The 18,939-nt window shown below is 39.5% G+C and overlaps 1 protein-coding gene across 2 annotated transcripts; it reads left to right on the top strand.

The window, feature by feature from the left end:
* The first annotated feature begins 1,179 nt into the window (after positions 1-1,179).
* LOC105356031 (C-type lectin domain family 12 member B) lies at positions 1,180-7,205 on the top strand. Of its 2 annotated transcripts, none has more exons than XM_020710410.3 (7): positions 1,180-1,384; positions 1,779-1,847; positions 2,211-2,330; positions 4,255-4,449; positions 5,282-5,436; positions 5,512-5,627; positions 5,930-7,205. In XM_020710410.3, the coding sequence occupies exons 1-7, from the start codon at positions 1,324-1,326 to the stop codon at positions 6,069-6,071; spliced, it is 858 nt and encodes a 285-aa protein (XP_020566069.1). In that variant the 5' UTR covers positions 1,180-1,323; the 3' UTR covers positions 6,072-7,205. The 2 variants fall into 2 exon arrangements, with proteins under 2 accessions (XP_020566069.1, XP_011484077.2); XM_011485775.4 differs by having other exon boundaries at positions 1,776-1,847.
* Positions 7,206-18,939: the final 11,734 nt, after the last annotated feature.

The following is an 18,939-nucleotide window of genomic DNA, read 5'->3' as shown; positions in this document are numbered from 1 at the left end:
CCCTGTGACCTTGAACTTCTTCTTTTTTAGTCTGACTCCTGTTCAGTGACATTTAAATGGACTGTACCATTTTTAAGAAAGTCAGCTGACTGACAGAATCAAGTTTATATTTTGACTTTGACCACGAACTGGCCAATCTGTGCAGACAGTTGTGGCCTGTGCTGTTTTTTTATGGTCTGTCGGGGCAACAATGTCACCGAGAGGGACAGTAATCGACAGGACAGATTGATCAGGAGGTTTGTGTCGGTGCTGGTTCATTCTGTTGGGTCTTTGGTGGAGGATAAAATGAAGGCATCCCCCACAAACCCACTGTACAAGACTGCAGTCGCAGTGACCGGCTTGTGTCGCTGCCGGACTGAGAGGTTCCAAACTCGCTATTGGCCCCTATTAGATTTATAATAAGCTTTTATGAGCATTTTGGAAGCATTGTAAAGTCCCAGTCCAATCACCTTTTGATAAATTGTAAATGCTGTTTTTAGCCATAGTTTAAAAAAAAGTATCATTTTCTAGGACATAGTTTCTGCAGAACAGCAGTAGTTCATCAGAAATTCACCTCCGAGCTGTGGGCGGGACTGTTGGCAAGTAGAAAGCCATGACTCATTTCCCATCATCCCTTTGTTTACACTCTCTTCCGCTAGCTTACAGCCCCTCACATCCTCAGGTGACAGCTCAGACGAAAAAACAGACGTTTATGGATCTATTTATAGTCTACAAGAGGACACACCAGAATGGAGCGGAGCAGGAAGCTTGTGGCCCGCCGATTGTAATTCGTACAAACTACAAGCTTTTTCGAACACTATTTTTAAATTTGCATCTGATGCACAAAGATTTGAACAAAGAAATATTCAGAAATGCAATTTTAAGATGAATTTTCCTAGTCTTTGTCTTCCATCATTATAAAAATGCTACAAGATTGTGTTAAAAACACCAAAAACACAATTTTGATTGGAGTGGGTCTTTAACTTTTTTTTTTTTATTTCAGTAATTTATCCATTGTGTGAATTTCTGAGTGATGTGTTAAGGACAACTAAGGGAAGGATCATCGATCCGTCCGTCCCTCCATCTTTTCTTAGATCATATTGAACTGAAGTCACTAAACTGTGCAACATGGGAAATCCATTTGGGCCTGACCTCCCCAGGCTCTGATGTGCAATCTTGTAGTACTCAACACTGAGGACATCATTGACCCATGAGCAGCACAGACTTGAGTAACATTAACCAGACATCATGAAAGAATCTGTGTTCCATAAAGAGGACCGTGTCTTTCTGCGGAGATCCGGCAGGTTTTTCTGAACTCTGTCTTGAATTGAGCTTCCTTTGAAGATGGATGAAGAACTTCACTACGCCTCGATAGTTTTCAAAACTAAAAATTCCCCTCAGAAAGGTAGGCGACAGTTTCCAGAGCAAAGGCTTTCATTCACCAACAGGGACAGGAATTTCAAGTTTTATTTCATTCATAGAAGGGCTTTTAGTTTTGAGTAGTTGGTGCCATTTTGTTTTTATTGCATTCTTATTGATCTTTTATGCTTTTTGTAATTTTATGCAGTCTTTAATTTTATTCTTAATTTACCTAATTGTAAAAAAATTTCTGTCTTCCTTTTATTTAATTGTGTATTGTATTTTTATGTGTTTTTCCTGGTCATTGTTGGAAAAATGACCGTAATAGAGACGGTAAACAAGCAGAATCAGTGGTTGTAAACATTTTGGGTATTCTAAGATATTTATCAGCAGTGTAAAGGAAATCCCTGGTAAACTACAACATCTCTGTCTTCCAGAAGAAACCAGAGACGCTACGATTTATTCTGAGTTGAAAATTAATCAAATCAAGTTGGAAGCAGTTTCACGAAGTAAGTTCCTTCTTTCTCGTTTTTCACCTCTTTATCCATAACTGTTTTAGGTTTTCACATTTTTCCTCTTAAAGTTTTCAGAGAACTTGGATCAACTTTAAAAAAAAAAAGTTTATTTTCTCATATCAGCACTCATCTCGTATGTCAGTGTAAAAGCTGTACATGTGACAATAAAAGCTGTTCATTCATCATCCCAGGCCAAGTCATACCAAAGACTCTAAATATGCTTCCCTGCTTGACAGTCAGATTGGGGGGGGGCAAATGGGGTCAAATGCAGAGAGCAAACTTCACATTTAATGGGTGACTGTGCTTCGTCTGCGTGTTTGAGTCTGTGGTCGGTAAAGATGAGCTCTTGTTTCTCAGCTCCAACTGGAGGTGAAGTGGAACCCCAAGAGACCAGACGTTCCCCCTCCTGGGTGCTGTGGTTGGGTTTGGGGATCCTCTCAGTGCTCCTGATCGCCAGCGTCGTCACCATCATCTACAGTACGTTTGACTTCAGCGACAAACACAAACCAAACAACCAATAGCTGCTGTCAGAGGGAAATTACAAATGAGAAAAATTGGCATTTTAAAATTAACTTCCGTAAATTGCGTTTTCACGTGTTTAACTATTTTTGTACATACACAAGCCACATCAGAGTACAAGCCGCATGTATTAGGCAGCATGATCAACCTGACAAATTATGCCCTGACTCCCAGAGTTAGTGTGATTCATTACTACACTGTGGGAGGGATAAGCCTTGACTCAGGCTCATGTATTCAAGTACACCCACATCTGCCAAACAGCATGGACCTCTATTCTGTTCACAAGTTCCTCAGTTATGTTTTTTTTTATGTTTTTTATTTTAATTTTTTTTTTACTTATTGACAATCTAGGTATCATACATAAAATTACAAACAGTAACCATATAATCAACATTACATCCCTCAGTTATGATGAGGAAATTTACATCCCCGATCCCCCATTTCCCATGAGTCTTAGGGGCTAAAGGCGGGGCCAACGCCCGGCTCGCCACACTGTTGTACGTGTTTAAGAATGAGCAAGTAGCAGCAGTGCATGGAGGGGTGAACGGGAACAGCTCTCCTTCCGCTTGTGTCGCGGCAGCGTTATGGGAGTAACAGGGCTGGTTAAAAAAACACACCAGTAAAATAAAGCAGCGGCGGCTGAAAAGCGCGCGCCTCAGCGCGGCGCGTGCGTCAGAAGTTTCCTTCCACAACAAACACTGTTGCTCCGCGGACGCCTCTGCACTCCGCGCTCGCCAAGCGGGCTCCTTGTCTCCCCTTCCTATCCGAAAAGCTCACACGGCGGCTGTGAGCTTTTTCAGTCAGACAACTCTTGCAGTAAGAAATATTTATTTGACATTTTTCCACATTCTTTAAGTTGGCATTCACATATTTTCGTTTGGCATAAGGCTCCGTTCAATTCCATAAAACTTCCATAAAATTCCATAAAATTTCCATAAAACTTTCGGGTAACAAAACCCCCCTTTACGGAGCCCACAGGTGGAAGCCGGGGAGGAGGGTGGGGCGAAGAATGAGCGCTGAAGGTAAGAAAGAATGAACAACTGCGCACCTGGCTTAAATAGGACGCTGAGCAGGTGAGTTAATTAACTGAACCGCCCTGGGGTATTTACCTGAAAACACTGCTTCGAGTATCTGCCCGAAATACGATAAATCGTCATTTCAATGCAAAATTCCGCTCAGTCCTTAGAAACTGTAAAAACGATCACGTGGATATGTGTTTCCAGTCGTGTCCCGACAAAATAAAGGCTGATGTTATTCCCACATATTTACGTGCAGCCAGCCGAGTCACTATGACTCAGAGGTAAATACACTTCTAAGCATGCGCTGTTCTCTCCGTCATGCAGCTGACCGGCTTTTCCAAACCCGTTGGTGATGGTGGATTTTTTCACGCTGCTTTTAGCGATTGCTTTTAAATTGAAAGCTTCATCATATTGTAGCATCGATCCCGTGCACGTTGGGTCTAATGGCACCAAAGGATTCTGGGATGCGGCCGGGCATGCCTGTTTCGTTTTGTTGAACCATGACTGAAGTGTCTAAGACCTGAAGTGAGGTCCATGCTGTTTGGCTGCTTAGATGTAGAGGTGTGTTAAAAAACAAATTACTTGTGCTTGGTGTTAAATAGAGAATTCAAACCATTCACAACACTGAATAAGCTGCAGGGCTGTAAGCGCAAGAAAAAAGTAGTGGCTTATACTCCGGAAATTTCGGAAATATAAAATTTTCCTTTGGCAGAAAAAAATTACAACAAATTTCTCAGAATTGAATTGAATTGAATTTCAACCAAATGAGCCACTTTTTTGTCTTTATTCTACTTTTGCTTGTTTTTTATCTGACTAGTTTGAATAACTGAGACCTTTTTCTTTCGTTTTCTTTTGTTTTTTAGTCATTTTGCAGAGGAAGAACCGGCAGGCGGACCTGACGGATCTGTCGGCTGTAAACGATCAGCTTCTCCTGCAGATCAAACTCCTCAGGAACCGGACAGACGAGCTGAGCTCCGAGGCAGAGGAACTCAACCGAACGCTGGGAGTCATGATGACGTTTGAAAGCTTTCCAGTCCAAGACTTTTGTCCTGAGAAAAGTGAGAATGCTGCTCTGTCGTTTATTTTCTTTACTGGATCTTTTCTTTGACAAGTACAATAACTAATACTTAGAATACTATAGTAAAATACAACTTCTAGAAGACATGAGTTAACATTTTGGTCAACAAAAGGACATGAACTCACGTAGGAATTGGAATTAACATCTGTTATATGGTTTAGATTTCTGTCATGGTTTGAAAGAGACAACCGAGGTTCCAACAACAGTTTAGAAGCTGAAAGGTGCAGAAATTCTCATCTTTGATCCTGGAAACATGAGAGCAGAAGTCAAAGGCCTGAAGAGCAGATGTGGGTTTCAGAGGAAGGTTGTCCGAGTGAAAAACCAGCAGGCGGGAAGGAAACCGCTGACTCGTGATAAACTCATTTGACATTTTTTCCGTCTCCTTTTGATTCACAATGGTTTGAATAAAGAAATAATAAGAAATTCAATTTCTTAGTTACAAACACACATTAGCTAATTCCCACTCCCATATTATTTTCAGGTTCTTTTTGATTTTCCATAATTTCTTGCACATTAGTTAGGCGTCTGCGTTAGCAGAGTTCACTTTCATCCTGTCAGTCTGGGTTTTCCAACAATTTGCTCATCTGATTAAACATTCAGCATTTATATATCAGCATTAAACCAACAACTTAACACTTTGTTAATTTATTTTTAAATCGAGTTTGACATAAATCTGATTTGTTTTTAATAATTGAGCAGAATAGTTCCATCAGACTCGGGATGGACGACTGTCTGCTGTGAGACCAGAGAGCAAAACATAATTATAAGATTAAGATTGGGATAATATTTCCTTTTTTGTTGCATCCATCCAGAGTGTCAGCCCTGTCAGAGAGGCTGGATTCACTTCCAGCAGAAGTGCTACATGTTTTATGAGGACAATCGTTGGTGGAAAGGTTGGGAAGCGAGCCGGACGTTTTGCCAAAAAGCCGTGTCAGATCTGGTTGTTGTGGATAACCTGCAGGAACAGGTGAGTTTCTGCTTTTAAACTGAGTTATCATTGTTGAATTCATGCATGTGATCATTTAGTTTCTTTGTTTTTCAGGAGTTTATAGGGAACAACACCAAGTTTTACTACGATCAGTATCACGGATACTGGTTGGGTTTGCATAAAAGCGGCAGCAGCTGGATGTGGATCGATGGACGGAACGACACGCTCGGGTAAGAACACTTTTTTATTTATTATTCATAAACTATAAAGATCCTGTTATTGTCTGTTAGCTTCATGTTTTTTGATCACTTTCTCATGATGTTACAGTTTTACACATGAACTTCTTCTGTGCATATTTGTAGTTTTCATATTTTCTTTAAAACGTAAAGTTGAAAATAAAACATTTGAAATAAAATCCAAATCAAACTCCTTTTCCCCCACATTTATAATAATATTTCATTCAAAAGCTGCATCGCTGATGGAATGAATTCTCTTTTTTACATGTTCTGATGTTCCCGTCATACATTTGAAGCTTCTGGACACCAGGTTCCCATGATCCTTTGCTTCAGTACGCTCTGCTTATCCCTGAGAATAGAGGAAGCTGGACGCCAGCAAGATCTCAGTTTTTAAACAAATTTATCTGTGAAGGGGAGGCCCTGATAAAGTCCAACTAGTTCACAGTTTGGACCAGATTAGCTTCTGTGTTTGTCACATTTTGTTTTGTCAATTTGGGGGGAAATAATGTCATTTTGTTTGTTTTTTTCTGTTTCTTTATGTTGTAAAAAGACTTTAGTTCATTCCAATTACTTTTTTATTGGAGTATATGTTTCATTGAGATGGTAATAGCAACAAATTTGTGTTTATTTTAAGCTCGTTTGACTTGGTGTCATTTCTTGTCATCGTTTGTAATTATGGCTTCAGCTTCATGCATCTACTTTTTAAAGAAATTTAATACATTTGGTGTTAAAAAAGTAATAATAATAATAATAAAAAAAAGTCAGTTTCTGTAACCGCTTCTTCCTGAAGTTACCTGAAGAAGATTTCGAGCATATGAGAGACATGACAAATGAGGGACACAGTTGAAACAAGAAAAACGAATCAAATGTTTTTGTTGTTTTGTTAAAAGCAGCCAAACTTCAGTTCTGTAAGCAAACTTTTCAAATAACAACTAAACCCAGTTCAACCCTTGCGGGAGGCAGTTTTTTTCATTTGATTGATTAGTTCTGATGTTTGAGGTGATCACAGCTGCAGTGACTGACTGATGGCTCTTTACAGGGTCTATATCATGCTGTTCTTTGGCCTTTAACAGTAAACTATATCCATATATTTGATGATATGTTACATTTGGCGCGCTAAAGAACAATTTTATTATGAAATTAGTTATTTTTGCAGCTCATTTCTCTACCCGGAAGTAAGACTTCTGCTCCTTGGGGGTGCCGCCCATTTCATGACGTCGACCTAGAGGCGGCGTTTCTGCATTTCGGAAGAACTGTACCTGGCTGGTACTCAGAGCACAGGTTCTCAGAGGAATGCTCATAGTTGCAAGAATAGAGCAAAATGAGAGAATTAACATTTTAAAAAAATACTTCAAAGATCAAAAAATTTGATTTTGCACGATCAATGTCCTTTAATAGCAATGAAGAAAGTAAAGAAAAAAATTATTTAGCCATGAAAAAGTTTGAGTTGAGCGCAATATTAGGATGAACCACTAGATATCAGTAAATCTGAGACTTCAGAGGTTGACCAAAGTCAAGATGGAAATGTTCATGTTAAAGATGAACAGAATAAATGTTTTAAAGTTAAACAAATGACATGTTTTCATTTTATTATATTTTTAAATGTGTTTTTTAAATTGTTTCATTCAGGTTTTGTCTCAGAATGAAGCTCACGTTGCATCAGGTTTCACACTTGTTCTTATCAATCTGGACATGAACTGCTCGTTTTTTTCCTCAGTTTTCTCATAAATTTCACTTTTGGCGGTTTTGTGGTCAGCTTATTAGCAAAGGTTTTCTCATCCTTCCTGACGAAAGGTTTCTGTTTCTCCACTTCGGAATTTACGTCAAGTCTTTGTGTCATGCTCTTTCTTCAAACACGGAACAGCCGAATCTCCTGTTGCCACAACGTCACAGACTTTCTTCTGCAACTTTGTAATCTGGAACAGAAGAAAACAGGAAGTTTCTCAATTCTGTTCTGGAGATTTACCAGTTTGACCTAAAAAATGGAAGAGGATGCAGCAAATAAATGAAGCAGTTCTTTGAAATAAAAACATTCATATGATTAGTAAATGAGTATATGCTTTATTATACACCACAGACAGAAAAGAAACTTGGAGAAGAAAAGTGTTTCATTCTCGGAAAAAAACTTTAAATCAAACTTGAACGTTGGTTTTTAAGTGTTGAATTTTCATAATCTTGTATTTAAAATTCTTTATTAATATTCATGTACAAAAAAACATTAAATGGGAGTAAAATAATACATATTTACCATTTTCCTAAACTGAATTCATTCCTTATAAAGCTTTATTTAATTAAAAAGTATTTCAAATGCATTATGCTATTTATATATGCATTTAGGAGAAGTTATGTTCTTGTGTTCTTTATACATGCTAAAAATGAAGGACTAATGGATATGTGTTTTTTGTCTCTTATCTCTTGTATCAGTTACTCAACAAATCATAATTTTCTCTTTTCAATATGTTGCCCAACTTTTTTTTTTTTTAAGTTGGCTGACCATGTGTTTTATTTTGTTTAGACAATGTTCAAATTACTTCATTAATAACTCATAGACAGTAAACTTCATGAAAGGTCAGATTGAACACATAGAATTTGAAAAATCACAGACAAGTTTTCCTTTAAAACAACCTAATCACCACAGAAATGTGGTAAAGGTATATTTTACAGGGAAGATTCTATTTTTGTCAGGTTTATCTTTAATGATAGAATCCAACAAAGCAGTTAACTACTGACTTAGACATTTATTTTTAATAAAAGCATTGTCATTTTTTAAAGAAACAGCAACTTTTATCTCAGTTTTTTAAATTAAAACGTAATATTGTTCATCCATTAGTTCTTACATTAGTAATATTTTAGAAACAAATTAAACACATATCACTAGATATGACTCCAAATACACTGTGTAGTACAGGAAGTAAAGACGTAAAACACTCAAACCATCACTTTTTCTTTTTTGGGTTTTGAAGATTTTTTTTTCTTTGAATGAGGGATCATGCAAAATAAAGGAGCTAAACTACTTACTGTGTGTAACTGTGAGTCATTCATAAAAGTTCATCATTTGCTTCAGCAACAACGTTAAAAGTTTGCAGTTGCAGTAGCATAAGTTTGCCACCAGACGTCGCTGTTTCTCCTTTCAGAGACTCAAAATGGGGAAAGCATCCGTGGATGACAGGAAACAATTCATTCATCACCAGTTTACGCTTCTCAGTTTCCCCGTTTTTTTTTTAACTTTAATTTAATTTTTTATAAAAAATAATTCTGTTTCCACAGAAGGAACTTGCATCATAGGGAACCTAAATTAAGACAAAACAGCTTTTTTTCAGGACAAAATGCACAAAAAACTATTTTAAAATGTGTATCAGCAATGAAAACTATAAAGCATAAATTAAAACATTATAAAAATTGCTGAAAGTGAAGACAGTTCACAATTTACATTATTAATGTTTTGAAATAGCTGAATTTTTTTGAGTAGGTGCTTCACGGTGGTGAAGTGGTTAGCGCTGCCACTTCACATGTAGAGGGTCCTTGGTTGCAAATCCAGCAACAATAAATTATGTACAGTAATAAAAACCTAAACATTGTTGAAAACATTTAGTTTTTCATTCTTTTAACAAACACCCAACTGTCATCTACCCTTGTGCTATCCTAGGCACTTTAACATTGGGAGTTGGGTCATTTAGACCCACTAGACCACATGTGTCAAACTCAAGGCCTGGGGGCCAAATGTGGCCCGCCGTGTCATTTTGTGTGGCCCGCAAGAGCATAAAAGTTTTTAATTTCTTAGAATAAAAAATAAAAATACGTGTGTATTTATTCATATCTAGGGGGAATCTGACTTGAAACATCAGATTGGGCAACAATATGTTAGGACTTAAACACTGTACATATAACCTAACCTGACAGAATCATATTTAAAAGGATTTATGCTAGAGTAACAAGCAAACATGTGTTTTCTATGCAACTGGAATTATCACTTAAAACCTTGTGCTATCCTAGGCACTTTACCATTGGGAGTTGGGTCATCTAGACCCACTAGACAGAGCTCTGAACCTTTTTTCTTCAATGATTTGTGATCTTCACTGGTGTCCATGGATTACATGAAATCTTTCCACCTTTATCCACCTTTGTCATGGTAGGGAGAACACGTCAATGTAAGGGTGGGGTCGTCTAAGATAGCACAAGTGTTACAACCTTATAGTAAATACATAATGAGTTTTTTAACATTAAGGAGTATTTACATTTGTTTTCTTTACATTTAGCTACATGGATACGTTAAATCTGGCCCTTTGAGGACAGCCACCATGCTGATGTGACCCTCAGTCAGGGCCGGCCCTGGTCTTCTGGGGGTCCCAAGCGAAATTTAATTTGTGGGCCCTCTAACTGATGAGCAGCACCAACAAACTGTAATGAGTTTTTTTCTTGGTAATGTTAGAGAGCAGATTGTCTTGATATTTAATGCCCCAGCCGTGGAACGGCGTTGTGACGTTCCCCTCGCTGAGTGGAGGGTGAATTGTTACAAAGCAATGCACGGAACTGACGGTGGTTCATTTCCATCAGCCACCTGCCTAGAACGCTGCCCTGCTGGTAGAAACGTGTGTCGCAGGCTATGAATGTTGAAATTTAATATTTATTCTACACATTCTTGCAGCATTGGAAAACGTTAAGAATGTTTGTGTCTTGTTTTTCCTCCTACATAAATCATATTAAAACAAAACTAGGTTGTCCACACAGTCTGGTCCTCAGGAGTTAATCCTCTATTCTGTGTGTGAATTAAACAAAACCCTTGTTGGTTTGTGAGGAAACTAAAAAGGGTTTCTCTTTTAATACAAATGTTTTTGCCTGTAATTTTCATATCCTGGTACATTCTTCTGTTTTTCATTTTACTTATTGTTCAGCAAACTTTGCATATTATGTACAGACATCTCAAATAAAATTGGGAAAAAAGGAGTTGTTTGGAATGTCATTTAATGCAAATACCAGCAAGTAAAAAAACAAACTTTGAACTGAAGTCAAATTTAAGTGTTTTATTTGAGAACAACTGGATACTAAAATGTTTTTAAACTGCTTTCAGTATGAAATATATACAGTTAACCTCCAAAAACTGTTTTGGAGTGTTTCATTATGATATTTGTGAGTAGAATAGCGAAAACAATTTACATTTTGACATGTAAAACTGGTGTTGCTGCCTGAAATCCGTGCAAACCCTCAGAACGTTTCCAAAACAGATTGGATATCCGTTTCTTTGGAATGCTGCTCGTGCATCCCAAATATACCATGACAGAAGGTAAATAAATAAGTGTATATCCTGAATAATAGACAAAAACATTGCATTCATCCCTTAATGCCTATAAATATGCATCAAAAATAAATGTGCATTCTTTGGCTCCATCAACATGAAAGCAAAAACATAAAAGGGAGTTTTTTTTCGTGGCGTATCCTGCCTTTGCCCAAAAGCAGCTGAGATAGGCTCCAGCAACCATGTGGCCCTGAAAAGGATTCAGTTGGTTCTAAAGATGGATAGACACTAAATTGATAAAAGCTTTCAACATTTTGTCATGCCTTAAATGTTGAAATTTTTACAAAGTCAGTTTATAAGGGCATTTTTTATAGCTAAAGCAGAAATAAAGCATTAGGAGAATGTTCTGTGTAAGGATGAAATCTCTTTGACTTTGTTTTATTTTAAGTGTGACGTCACAAACGGATAAAAGGATGAACCAGTAAGTTAAACAACTGTCATGTAGTAATAAATCCAAATTAGTTTAAAAACGTTTAAAAAGTTTAAAAAGAACTTTTTTCTGGACCTGTGTGGTGCTTTAAATAGTGCAGTGGGAGTGACTGGTTCAATTCCCGACTCGTTAACAAACCGTTGCTATAAAAGCTGACTCTGCGTGAAGATCCTTCATGGACCAGAATCCCTGCTCTGATGCAGATAGAGTAGCGTGGTGGCAGTGTCCCTGTGCTTCCAGTGAGAATGTGCTGGTTCGATTCCCAGTTAGAATAAGGGTCCTTAGGAAGTAGATGTCATAGTCTGTCTTTAAACCTGATTGTTGATTTTTGAAACATGTGGAGCGTGTTCAGCTCAAAGGAACAAAGCAACACAGTTCTGCTGTAGACAGATTAGCACAGTGGGAGTGTTTCTGTCCTTGAAGCAGGAGAGTGCAGGTTCAAGTCCTGGTTAGTTACATCACAACTCATGCTTGGGGTGAGGAAGAGTCAGGGATGCTGAGAAAGGGTGTGGCTTCATCTTTAGTCTGGTTGATGATCAAGGACATCAACGACTATAAGATAGTTGATATTAGAGCTACAGCTAACTAGTAGGTAGGACAGGTACCTAGAAGACTAGAACTGACAGGAGGGCTAAACCAACTAGACTATTAACGGGGGGGGGGTAGATTTTTCTAATACATAGAAGCTGCAACTAGATCATGATACCTTCAAGCTACAAAGACCACCTTATGGTACTATACTTTCTAAAGACTTGTCTTTCATGACTCCTAAAAGTTTGGTTGCTCGTTATTGATTAATTATTTCTAGAATTTGTAAAACCTAAATTGTTGCTAGTTAAATTAATAGTCTATATATTAAAGATTTTACTTACACCATCCCTCCCTCACCTAGCTGCCACCTCCAGGTGCTCTACCTGTATTGCATCTACAGTACACAGACCCTCCACACATCCAAGCTGCATTCTGCATGGATCTATCTAAATGCACATCTTCTTCTGGGATCCTCTTCTCCTGGTCCTCCTTCCTTGGGGTGGGTGGGGGGGCAAAGATGTAAGCCCCCTTCCCTGGCGTCCTGACTCCTCCTAGCCGCAGCTTGAATTGTGAGGCGACTGAACACCTCGATGTTCCTGACTGGGACTTGAACCTGCGCTTTCCCGCTTCAAGGACAGAAACACTCCCACTGTGCTAATCTGTCTACAGCAGAACTGTGTTGCTTTGTTCCTTTGAGCTGATGACTGTCAAGGAGCGGCAAAAACCAACAACAACAAAACTGAGACGGGGAATTGAACCAGCGCTTCTCTGCTTTGGAGAGCAAGTCAGTTCCATCGCACTATTCTGGACATCAGTCAGCACTTTGTCGATCACCATTTTTCCTCCATCTGGTGCTTTCTGGGATTTGAACCAGCACCTTCTTGCTCTACTGTCTCCTTTCATCTCCATCAGTGGAACTTTGAAGCTGAAGTTTGATTGACAGTTGACGACCTCACATCACCAGTTGCTGCTGCTTCACCGGAAGTGTTTTGTTTGTTTTTTTTCCTTAAAAGAGCGTTGGTTCACATCCTGAAAGTGGATCACGGGTGGATGGAGGCTTTGGAGAAGCGTGTGATAGAAACTCGTGTGTTTACTTTGTTCTTTTTCTCCAAGCAGGAACTCTTTCTTTTGCTGATGAGGCAGCCATATTACTTTTTTGATGGGAGTATAATCTTCATACACCGTCATTAAAATCTCTGACTCCATCTCACTAAAGTATGGCGCTCTCTATTTAATTACATACATGTGCTAATGAGAATGCGCACTGAGACTGCTGTGAGCTCTGGCCGAGGGGGAAAAACACAGAAGAAACTCTGGACAGCATTGTGAATTTTTGACTCAGCATCCAAGCATGGTCTTTTATTCACTGGAACACAACGCAGAGCAGAAAAGTCCACCCAGTTACAGCAGCACCGCACCGTTACCAACCTGCTAACAAGTTATGGTCCCCGGACACGCCTGAGACTATAAAGTGTGTTTTCCACTTTTGTGAGGAAGTTGACACCACGAGCAGACGAACAGCTGATACAAACCACTGGTCCCGGCTTCTGTACGACGGAGATGAGAAGAACTATGACATATGGGAAACCAAGTTCTTGGGTCACCTTCGACCACAAGGATTTAAAGACGGCATTCTGAATGCGCCTGACCCGGATGATGACGATGAGGATCCAGCTAAAAATGCGGAGGCATGTGCTGAACTGATCCAGTTTCTGGATGACAAGAGACTGTCGCTGGTGATGCGTGAGGCAGCAGATGACGGCCGCAAGGCGCTACAGATCCGAGACACCTACCAAAATATCATCATTTATCATCAGTTTTTATACTGAACTGACTTCACTGAAAAAGCCGGCCAATGAAAGCATGACAGAATATTTAATTGGCACTGAGACAGCGATCACGGCCATGAGAAACGCCGGTGAAACCCTGAGTGACGGTCTGCTGGTTGCCATGGTCCTGAAGGGGCTACCTGAGTCATTCCAACCATTTGCAATCCATGTGACACAACAGGATGAGACCATGTCATTTGCAGAGTATAAAACAAAGCTACGGAACTGTGAAGACACTGAAAAGATGCACGCGACCGCAGCAGGTGACAACGTGATGAATGCCCGCATGCACCAGAGGGAGACCTGCCAGCCCAGGTGAGCGAGGAGCACAGAAGGCGACAAAGGACTTTGTATGCTTCAGATGCGGCCTGTAGGGACACCTGGCCAGAACCTGCCAGCGCAAACTGTGGTGCAGCTTGTGCAAAAGCAGCACGCACCGGGACAGCACCTGCAGACGCAGACAGCACCTGCAGACGCAGACAGCGCAGAGGACGAGACGATGCACACAAAGCCTGCAGCGAGACGATAAACCAGGAGAAGGAGTTCGCTTTCCGAGTGAGCGAGGGAGCAGACATTAGATGGTCGACTGTGGAGCAACTTCACATATCATCACTGATCACAGGAAGTTCAGACGTTTTGATGAGAACTTCCAGGCTGGACCACACGGTGTGGTGTGGTCTGGCTGACGGTGTAAAGGGGTGGCGGAGCGTCGTGGTGATGCGGAGGTCTGTCTGATTGACAGCAGAGGCCAATTTAATTTGTGGGCCCTCATACTGATCAGCAGCACCAACAAAATGCAACTGTTATTGTGATATAAATGAGATCTCTCTATTACTACATTTTGTGAATGTATTATTGTTGCTGCTGAAGAACTGAATACAGTTTATTGCTTGCATGTTGGATGCACATTTAGTGGTGCCAAAAAAATTTAAAAGTGAAAAGATAAAAATATGAATGAAAAATGTATATAGATATATAATTTTTAATGTAACATTAGGCACTCAACAAATGACATTCACAAAACTCCAACTTATTAAAAACACCAACTTAATAGAAAATCAAATAACGATAAAAAAAAATCCAAAATAAAGAACACAACAGCTCAATGATGGGGATTTTGGAAAGCCAGAGTCTTTATCCATCTGAAAAGGACCTCTTTGCCCCAAATCCATTCTTACTGGATCAGAGAGTGGTTGGCCGTTCAGCTGGATCAAACTTACCAGCAGCAGCATCAACGTTTTCCCTTTCAACAGAAGATGTGGTGACAGCAGTTTCTTCTGCAGCTTAAAAAGCAAGCATAATTATTATACAATAATCAATGATAAAGCTAAAAAATAAGAATACTAATAATAGTTTACTGGCTCATTTAAAATCTGTGTGCAGGTTTTTCACAATTTCATGATCTTTTTATATATTTATGAGAGATTGATTGTTTGATTGTATTTATGCATGAGGTCATATTTGTTTATTTAAATATGAACAATTTGGGACTTCATTCTCTTCAGCTGCTGTTTATGAAAAAAGGGGTTATGCAGACACTGTTTTTTAAAATACTTTACATGCTATTAAAGTCACCTGAGATGACATCTTCAGTGATGTCAGGAACATCTTGGGATGTGGACGCTGCACCACCTCCAATACTTTTTCAGAGCAGAAGAAACTGTGCAAAACATCCTCATTATGTAAAACCAAAACTGCAAAATACAAATAAGAAATAAATGTACCCATTTATAAATAATAAATGTGAACACTAATTTGAGTAGAAATGGAAATATACACATTTATACACTTCTTTATTATTATTTTGTATGTTCATAATTTTAAAATTAGTACATTTATTTTGTTCGTCATTTATAAATGAGAAAATGTATTTCCTGTTTGTATTTGGCAGTTTTGATTCTCCATATTTCATGCTAATGCAAGATTTTAAGACACACTCATTGTTGTAAAAGTCAGTCTATAACAGATAAACAGCAGTTTTTATATTGACATAAACCGGAAAATGCAGAACGCACTAAATATGTGTTAGCAAAACCATGAAACAATACGATAACGTGAGTTAAAACATTTATCAGCCACCGTTGTCATTATTTGCTTTTCTCTGCTCTCCGCCGTTTTGGAAGGTCATGTCCGACCTCATCTTGGAAACTTGGGTATCAGAATTATTTTCTAGTTAGTTTTCCATTGAAATTACGACAAACGGGATAGTTTTGTGCAATCTTCACCTCGGATTGATTAGTATTTTACGTAAATCGCACAGCTGCACAGAAAGGCAGGAGAAGAATACGGCCCCAACATCCTCCAAACTTACCTTGTGACTGATGTTTAAGTTCTTCATCTTTTTTCAGCTCCTGATGGATAAAGTCTCTTTGGCATAACCGAAGATGAAAGAAAAATACTTAAAACGTATTATAACAAGTATGAGACCTATGTTATGCCCAAAGCTAACGTAATTTTTGCTCACTACAAATTTCATGAGAAAGTTCAAGGAGCAAATGAGGCATTTGAACACTTTGTAACAGACTTGAGACTTCTTGTCAAAGACTGTGCTTATGCAAACAGTGAGGAGATGGTCCGTGACCGTATAGTTTTCAGCATCCATTCACCGAGCGTGAGGAAAAAACTACTTAGCGTTGGATCCGAACTAACATTGGATAAAGCTGTGGACACTAGGTCACATGAAATAGCCAAGGCCCAAATGAAAACCATATCAAGCAGTGGCAGCAGCCTGCGAGAGGACGCCATACATGCTGTTGAATGACAAGCACCAAAGAATCCACCCTGGAAAGGCCGGCAGTCAAGAAATACCACACAACAGACAAGCCACAGGAAGCTACCAGAATGCCAAGAGGATGCGGCTATTGTGGAAACAGACACAGCTACGAGGAAAAATGCCCAGCTAAGGGTAAGCAATGCAAAAACTGTGGAAAGTGGAATCACTTCTCAAAGGTTTGTCGTTCTACACAAAAGAAAAGTGTTCATACAGTAAATGAGAGTGGATCAGAAAGCAGCATTGAAAGCAGCAGCCTGTTTATTGATGCAGTTTGTCGCACTAAACAGAACGAAAATGATACACAAGCTTTTGCAGAAGAAAGAAGGATTTTTATTGGATCGTTGGATAACGAGGAGAGCTGCAGGAGCGTCAAAACTGAGAACTTAACACTGGAACTATACAATCAGCACAAGATGAGTTCCAAAGGAAGATTTATGAGACCTATGAGGGATTAGAAGGTGTCACAGCTATTGTCGATGACATATTAATATATGGAAAAACAAAAGCTGAACATGACAGGAACCTTCATGCAATGCTGCAAGGGTCTAGAGAGAGTGGCGTCAGGCTGAATCCGGACAAGAGCATCATCTGTGCCACCGAAGTCAGCTATTTTGGACATCGCCTCACAGCTGATGGCATCAAACCTGACCCTGAAAAAATCAGAGCCATCAAGGAGATGGAAGCCCCTAAAAACAAAGGTGAGCTCGAGACCATTCTGGGAATGGTCAACTACTTGTCCAAATTCGCACCCTGTCTTTCTGATATAAATGCCCCCTTGCGCCAACTCCTGAAAGAGTCCAGTGAGTTTGTATGGGATGCACAGCAAGAACAAGCTTTCAGCAAAATGAAAGAACTTATTACACGAGAGCCAGGACCTGTTATGACATACTTTGATCCGTCAAAACAGCTGAAACTCCAGGTGGATGCATCAAAGTATGGATTAGGTGCAGTTCTATTGCAGGACAGTAAGCCTGTCAGTTATGCCTCAAAATCACTGACTGACAGTGAAGTCAACTATGCACAAATTGAAAAGGAGCTTTATGCAATCCTGTTCGGCTTCAAGCGTTTTTTTACCATTATGTATATGGACAACACGTCAAACCTGGAAAAGACATTCCCTTTGCAGACACATTGTCTAGAAAATCTTTGCCAAGTCAGGATGACAACATGAGTGAAGGAATGGACCTGCAGGTGCACACTGTGTATGACAACTTACCTGTCAGTGACATCAGGCTCAAAGAAATCCAAGAGGAAACCAGCAAGGACACTCAGCTGACTGTACTTAAAAATATCATACACAATGGATGGCCAGAGGAGAGGAAAAAATGACCTCAAGTTGCTGCTGAATTCTGGAATCACTGACATGAATTATCTGTGATTAATGGAATCGTGTTCAAAGGAGAGAAGATCATCATTCCAACTTTACTTCGTGCAGAAATGTTGTCACGTGTCCATGTAGGGCACATGGGCATGGAAAAATGTAAACAGCGAGCACGTGACATACTTTTCTGGCCTGGAATGAGTAAAGACATCGAAAATGTAGTACAGAACTGTACAACATGTCTTGAGCATGGACCTGCAAATACAAAAAAGCCAATGATTAATCATAAGATTCCAGGGAGACCATGGCAAATTGTCGCATCAGACCTCTTCAACTGGAATCATGACAACTACATGGTCACCGTCGACTATTACAGCAGATATTTTGAACTGGACAAAATGAACAGCACCACATCCAATGCCATCATCCAGAAGCTGAAAGCAACCTTTGCCAGACATGGCATTCCAGAGACTTTCATATCAGATAACGGACCACAATATGCATCAGGAGAGTTTGCAACATTTGCAAGTACATGGGGATTCAAACATACCACCACAAGCCCACATTATCCCCAAAGCAACGGACTGGCTGAGAAATACGTGCAAATAGCAAAGACACTCCTGAGCAAAAGTAAAGAAGACAACAAAGATCTCCACTTGAGTATTTTAGAATACAGAAACACACCAATCGACAACTTCAGAGCCCCAGCTCAACTGCTCATGAGTCGTAGATTGAGATCTACTCTTCCAACCATACCAAATCAGTTGCAGCCGGAAATCGTAAACTACAACAAAATGCATCAGAACAGACTTTTACAGCAGGAAAGACAGAAGACGTATTACGACAGACAGATCTGCCAAGCCACTCACACAACTACAGGAGGGACAACGAGTGAGGTTCCAAGAACTTGGACGTTGGAAACCTGCTGTTGTTGTAAAACCTGCAGACACCAAAAGATCATACCACATACGTACTGCTGAAGGACAAGAGTATCGACGCAACAGAAAACATCTACTCAATACTTCAGAGGCCCTGGGAACAAACCCAGCTGCAGAAATGCAAGCCAAAACATTCAACAACACAGACAGCAGCACATCAGGGGGAGTTTCCTTTGCATCTCCGTACAAAA

This window comes from Oryzias latipes, chromosome 16, assembly GCF_053564925.1.
Source record: "Oryzias latipes strain Hd-rR chromosome 16, Olatipes_Hd-rR_3.1".
Classification (NCBI taxonomy): Eukaryota; Metazoa; Chordata; class Actinopteri; order Beloniformes; family Adrianichthyidae; genus Oryzias; species Oryzias latipes.
The sequence above is the reverse complement of the archived record's forward strand: the minus strand, read 5'-3'. Positions and strand labels throughout refer to the sequence as shown.

Excerpts from the sequence above, each read along its gene's own strand:
- LOC105356031 (XM_011485775.4), top strand. The coding sequence starts at position 1,324 with ATGGATGAAGAACTTCACTACGCCTCGATAGTTTTCAAAACTAAAAAT. Across the intron at positions 1,848-2,210 it reads GTTGGAAGCAGTTTCACGAA|CTCCAACTGGAGGTGAAGTG; the intron begins GTAAGTTCCTTC and ends CTTGTTTCTCAG. Across the intron at positions 2,331-4,254 it reads CGTCGTCACCATCATCTACA|TCATTTTGCAGAGGAAGAAC; the intron begins GTACGTTTGACT and ends TTTGTTTTTTAG.